Source organism: Jaculus jaculus, chromosome 1 (assembly GCF_020740685.1).
Source record: "Jaculus jaculus isolate mJacJac1 chromosome 1, mJacJac1.mat.Y.cur, whole genome shotgun sequence".
Classification (NCBI taxonomy): domain Eukaryota; kingdom Metazoa; phylum Chordata; class Mammalia; order Rodentia; family Dipodidae; genus Jaculus; species Jaculus jaculus.
The window spans coordinates 131213228-131220106 of NC_059102.1; the positions used below are offsets into that span (position 1 = coordinate 131213228).

At 39.4% G+C, this 6879-nt stretch overlaps 2 protein-coding genes across 2 annotated transcripts in view; one reads left to right on the plus strand and one right to left on the minus strand.

The window, feature by feature from the left end:
• LOC101610729 (olfactory receptor 3) overlaps positions 1-6879 on the plus strand; it is a 53462-nt gene that overhangs the window by 17125 nt on the left and 29458 nt on the right. The gene's annotated exons all lie outside the window — the stretch shown is intronic.
• Positions 1261-2199, minus strand: LOC105944347 (olfactory receptor 1J4-like). Its single transcript, XM_012949717.2, has one exon. It carries the CDS (start codon positions 2197-2199, stop codon positions 1261-1263), a length of 939 nt encoding a protein of 312 aa, XP_012805171.2.

The window sequence follows — 6879 nt, forward strand, 5'->3', positions numbered from 1 at the left end:
CTCTCTCTCTCTCTCTCTCTCTCTCTCTCTCTCTCTCTCTCCTCTCTCTCTCTCTCCCTGTCAAATAAATAAATAAAATCAAAAGTTCTTAGGGCTGATTATCAGGTTCAGCATGGAAGCAGCCCTCATGTTTGTCTCCCCGTTCCTCTGTGGCTTCAGATGTGGCTTGGCTGAAGTGCGAGGGGTAGTTCATCTCCTCCAGACTGTCTATCTTCTGAAAAAGAACAGATCCTCCAATGGAGAGTGAAGTCAGCTTAGCTTAAATGGGATAAACATTATTAATTTATGGAGAATTTATTGTATGTAACCCCTCTTTTAGCCAAAACCTAGTGAGAGCTCGACACTGGAGAACATACTGACTGATGCTCCCACAACACGTAAACCACTACCTCATGAGGAATACCTGCAACCCCACTGAGGAGTGTTCTCAGTGGAATCGGGACAGGAACAAGGGAAAAGAGGGTACCAACACATGATGTATTCATATGAAATAGTTGTTAATAATAATAATGATAAAAATTTAAAAATTAAAAGTTCTTGAATCTTTAAGTGGAGTAACTGAACTTATAACCGTGGTAGCTTCCTAGTTCTAGGGAGGGTACTATTCATTTTATTCTCCAAGTCCATCATCACCATTAGCAATAACAAAAAGGTCAGAAGAACAGCAACTGGCAGGTGAAGAAAGGAAAATGCATATTTTTAAAATTATAATCTGTATGACTGTTCTACACTAATGTAAGCATCTTATAATAATTTTTAGGAACAAATACATTTCCAGTAAATATGAGAAAAAACTTAAGTTATACTAGTGTTATAATTTCTGAATCTAATAGACAAGAGAGAAAAAAAAAAACAAGAAGGGATGGAGAGATGGCTTAGTGGTTAAGGTGCTAGCCTGCAAAGCCTAAGGACCCAGGTTCAATTACCCAGTACCCACGTAAAGCCAGATGCATAAGGTGGTGCATGTGTGTGGAATTTATTTGCAATGGCTAGAGGCTGTGGTGTGCCCATTCTCTCTCTCTCTCTCTCTCTCTGTTTTTCTCTCTTTCTCAAATAAATCAATAAAATATTTAAAAAACTGGAACACAGAATTCAATGTTTGCAATAAAAAGTTTCAAGGGAAAGAGAATAACTATACCAGAATATGATTAAAGTAATCAAAGCTTAATGAGTGTTTATTGCATACTGGGCCCATGATTGTGGATTTAGTGTTTGGAGATGTGTGGATACATGTGTTTATTATAAAGAGAAGAACAAATGTCATTGAGATGAGATTGTTGCCCTATTGAAGAGTTTCTCAAGAGCCCCCTTCATGTCTTTGTTCCTAAGACTATAAATAAAAGGGTTTAGCAATGGAGTGACCACTGTATACATCACAGAAGCAACTACATTCTTATCACTGGAGGTGCTAGATGAAGGGAAAAAATAAAGTCCAATAATTGTGCCATAATATAGAGACACCACAGAGAGGTGGGAACCACAAGTAGACAAGGCTCTGCAGATCCCTTTGGTAGATGGAACTTTTAAGATGGTGACCCCAATGCAGCCATAAGAGGTCAAGATGCATATTAGTGGTAGAGTAATGACTGCTACCCCCACTGTGAAAATGACCAGTTCATTGAGGGAGGTGTCTGAGCACGAGAGCTTGAGCAGGGCAGCAAGGTCACAGAAGAAATGGGGAATGGTGGTGTCTGCACAGAAGGACAGCCGGGCCAGAAGAAGGGTGTGAGACAGGGCACTGACACAGGACATGACCCAGGATACAGCCACTAGTGATGTACACAACTCCTGTGTCATGATGGTGGTGTAGTGGAGGGGGTGACAGATGGCCACGAATCGATCATATGCCATTGAAGTGAGGAGGAAATTGTCCAAATCAGTAAAAAATATGAAAAAATACATCTGTGCTATACACCCTGCATAGGGAATGGATTGGTCCTGAGTTTGCATGTTATTAAGCATCTTTGGGACAGTGACAGATGAAAAGGAGATGTCAGTGAAAGCCAAGTGGCTGAGGAAGAAGTACATGGGGGTGTGGAGGCGAGAATCCAGCCTGATGAGCAGGATGATGAGCAGGTTCCCCAGCACTGTGGTCAGGTACATGGCCAGGAACAGGCTGAAGAACACGCCCTGCTGCTCTGGCCTGATGGGGAGCCCCAGGAGGATGAACTCAGACACACTGCTCTGATTCTCCTTCATACTGCTCTTCTCCCTGCAGAGACTGGAAGGACATTGAAGAAAACAGAAACAAATCAGATTTACAGCAGGGTCAGGGGACCTCACAGGAGACGGGGAAGAAAGACTACAAGGGCAGCAGGAAGGAGGGCTGCAGAATGCTGTCTTCTGGATGTAACGTGGCAGGTAAATACATGAATTCACAACAGCTGTGGCTTCCTGCACAAGATTGAACCTGTTAATATTTCATCATGGTTGGGTAAGAGGCTCATGAGATGCCTCCCAAACTAGCTAATGGCACCTAATAGTTGCTTGGAGAGGGGACATCATACTCTTGAGAGGTGTAGCTGCTGGAAACCTGCTCATTCTATAGTAAATAATCTCTCAATAGTGATCATGCAAGCAATTCTATCTCAGTGGTTCAACAACAAAAAGAATAAACAAGGCAAGAAAGGAATATTTGTTTTAATTGGTAAGAAGAAAGGTGTAGTGTGAGGGGATGAAGATAGGAAAAAAGTAGAGCTGGAGAGATGGCTTAGCAGTTTATGCACTTGCCTGCAAAGCCTAAGGACCCAGTTTCGATTCCCCAGTACCCACATAAACAAGATACATAAGGTGACACATGTGTCTGGACTTCATTTGCAGTGGCTAAAGGCCCTGGTATGCCAGTTCTCTCCCTCCCTCCCTCCCTCCCTCCCTCCCTCCCTCCCTCCCTCTTTCTCTCTCTCTCTCTCTCTCTCTCTCTCTCTCTCTCTCTGCCTTCCCCTCCCTCTTTCCTCTCTCTATCAAATAAACAAATAAAAATATTAAAAGAAAACAGAGTAATTGGTGAGGGGATAAGATGCAAGAACATTATACACATGTATGAAAATGTCCAAAATAAAAATTACACAAATAATCTGGCTGTTATACATCTATCTTCACAGTATAGTGTACTAAACTTTTGAAATGTGACTTAGTTGTCATTAATAACTAAAACAGAAGTTTCAATAACATATGACTATATAAAATTGAATCAAAAATAAATTGCCTGGCTTCCAGGTAAGATGGCACATTAAAAGCCATATCTGACTGTGCAGTTAAGGAAAGGAGATTCTACCTCATCCTAGTGAGAATCATTCCCATCAAGAAACAAAAAACTGAGTGCTGCTCTCACAACTCATAACCTACAATGGTGAATAACAGCAATCCCACTAAGGAGGGCCCTCAGTGGAGTTGGGGCAGGGAAGAGGGAAATAATGGTACCAGCATATGATGTGTCCATACACAGTTTCTAGTTAATAATAGAAAAAGAAAACAAATGACAATAAATGTTGGTGAGGATGTGAGGAAAGAGGAACCCTTATTCACTGTTGATGGGAGTATAAACAGGTGCAGATCTTATGGCAATCAGTATGGAGGTTTGTCAAAAAAATTAAAACTAGAACTATTAGCTGGGTGTGGTGGTGCTTGCCTTTAATCCCAGCACTTAGGAGGCAGAGGTAGAAGGATTGCCATGAGTCCAAGGCTACCCTGAGACTGCATAGTGAATTCCAGGTCAGCCTGGGCTACAGAGTGAGACCCTGTCTTGAGAAAAACAACCCCCCCACACAAAAAATCTAGAACTATCAGATGGGCCTGATAAAGCACTCCTGGGCATAGACCAGTTATCCTAACCAGATTCTGTGTCCTAACCAGAAATATTCACTCAGCCATGTTTATTGCTGCTCTATTCATAATAGCAAAGAAATGGAACCAGCTTAGATATCCATCAACAGATGAATGGCTAATGAAAATGTGGTAATGTACATAATAGAATTTTACTTAACTATAAAAAAGGAAATTTGGTGCTGGAGAGATAGATTAGTGGTTATAGCACTTGCCTGTGAAGCCTAAGGATCCTGGTTTGATTCCCCAGTACCCATGTAAGCCAGATGCACAAGGTGGCACAGGCATCTGGAGTTATTTACAGTGACTAGAGGCCATAGCACACCCATTCTCTCTCTCAAATAAATAAATTAAATATTTTTTAAAAATTAAATTTGCAAGAAAATGAGTAGATCTGGAAATTATATTAAGTGAGGTAACCCAGACTCTTAAAAACAAATAGTGCATGTTCTCTTTCATATGCAGATTCTACATTTTAAGAGGTTTCATTGTGTTGGTTCTCAACCGAAACAAAATTTAGAAGAGTCTGATGTAGGTAATAGGAGCTTAAAATTCTTTGTTCCTTGACTCTGGTGGTTTGAACATGCTTCTAACCCACATCATTCTATTATCTCCCATTGACCCTTACTAAAAGGAGCCAAATATCATTAATGAGAATCCTGAATAGCCCAGTAAAGCAAAAATTGCTGCCTAAGTTTTCCAGTATGTCCCTGTGCATTGCAAGCATTTTGAGGCTCCTTGGTGCTATTATTACACATAGACTCCCATATCTGAGGACACCTACTGAATAGCACTATAATCAGAAATGGACTCAAAATTTGGTGACTTCCCTTCATATGTGTGAGTTCTGGAAAGTTTTGAGTCTCCATTTTTCATCTGGAAATAAAACGATGAGCCTGACTTTTGAAAGTAAGAAAAAAAATGGAAGCATATATACATAATTATGTATAGGTAAGATTTATAGCTGATGAAAAATATCTGATATATTTATCTTCTATGTCAATATTGGTGATTTCACTCCCATGCCCTAAAAAAACTAAGAATAAAACATCAAAACAACAGTAAGTGGTCATGTTTAAGGTTTAGAACATGAAGAGGAGAGAATGAGCAATTCAAGGTGTCACATCCAAGCCAAATGAAAATAAAATCTTAATACAGATTTTTGTGAAGGCTATGATCATAAATCATAAGGACATTCTGAACTTAGTACGATAATTTTTTTTGAACATTGACTACTGATAATTGGCATCCCTTAATAATAATCACTCATCCTGAATTTTATGAGACCCTTTTATTTCTCTCTGTGAACTGCTCACCTCTCTTAATATGCAAATACTGGACAGAGTTCAGATGCCACAGAACTACTTCGACATCCAATCATGACCAGATGCAGGCAAAGGATGAAGATGGGCACACAGGCAATATATCACAGATCTCTTCCTCTCTCCATTCTCTTCTGCATTCTCTTTCAGCCTATAATCAGATGGTTCCCTCCTCAGGTTATAAACTTATCTAGTTCATGGAATTTAGGATTTTGACAGGTTCAAACTAGCTATTCCTCTTTTTATCTACATAAACTCTATGCCAAAGTCATATAAACACTCCCACATCACCACACTCAGCCTTCTCAATAATACCTCAACCACTGCTTGGTGGTGGCAGATAGTTTCTTGATACTGAGACTATCTTCTGTAAACAACAAATATGGATTTGACTATGCTATTGTTCCTTTTGGAGCCTCAGGTTGTCCTTTGCCAGACTGGAAAATAACCCTGAATTAATGTAAGAATTAAGTAAAATTATCTATGTAAAACAGCTCACTCATAGAATATATCCTCCACGATGTGCTTTAGCTTCCATTAAATATAAAGTACGAAGATCTCTAGAGAAGAAATTGTGTTTAATAAGTAACTGTGTTAAGACATTCATAATCCTATACTGGCAATTTTGAATTATATATTATATTGTGGTAATGGATAGGAACATAGTTTGATGCCTTCAATGTAGTTCTAAGACTACACTAGGGATTGTATGCAGAAAATCTTCAAGCAGATTCTGACATGGAGTTGCAAGATAAGTGCTGCATTAACAAAGGAACCAAAGCTCTCTATATTGAAGTATCTCTCAAATATACTTTCACAGGAAAGTGGCTGTGTCATCTAAAAGGGAATGATTTTGAAAAGAAGCATTAGAGAGGAGTGACTAATACTATACATGAAATAAGCACTTTCTGATACCTAAAACCATGAATAGTAAGACTGCACTCCCAGCCAGGATCTGCAGATATGCCGCATGTTTATGTAGTCACTGGGCAATGGTGACTGTTGTATACCTTTGTTTAGGAACTAGGAATAATAAATAACTACATGACAGCAGAGTATTCAATACTAAAGATGGATCTCTTTAACACCCTCCAAGGCTCAGGGGTCATTGTGGAAAAGGTGGCAGAAAGATTGTAAGAGCCAAAGTAAGGGGAGGAGAGCTAACAATACTGTCTTCCAGACACAAAGTCCCCTTGACATTCATGACCTCACAGTGGCTGACACTACCTAAATAAGGCCTGCATAATAGGAGGAAAAAAATGATGACATCAAAATAGAAGAGACCCTAGTTGGAAAGAAGAAGGGATTCAATGGAGGGAGGATTTGGAAGTAGAAAAAAGAGAGGGTAGTTGGTTTATTGATTATATTTATGGAAGTTGTCAATAAAAAGTGTTTTTAAAAAAGAAATAAATTTATGGGGTTAGGGAGATGGCTCAGTTGTTAAAGGCACTTGCTTGCCAAGTCTACCAACCAGGGTTTGATTTCCTTAGTAACCAAGTACAGCCAGATACACAAAGCATCTAGATTTTATTTGCAATGGCAGGTGGCCCTGGTATGCTCATAATATTTTGCTTTCTCTATCTTTGCATCCTTGCAAATAAAAAATAAAAACATATTTAAAACAAAGAGTGTTACTGAACACACACACACACACACACACACACACACACACACACACCTGCAGCTGATAAAGGATACTCAGTCCTGCTGTGAATTTCATACTTGGGGATATGTG

What these genes read in the sequence shown, in the direction of transcription:
- LOC105944347 (XM_012949717.2), bottom strand. Translation starts at nt 2,199, where the DNA reads ATGAAGGAGAATCAGAGCAGTGTGTCTGAGTTCATCCTCCTGGGGCTC.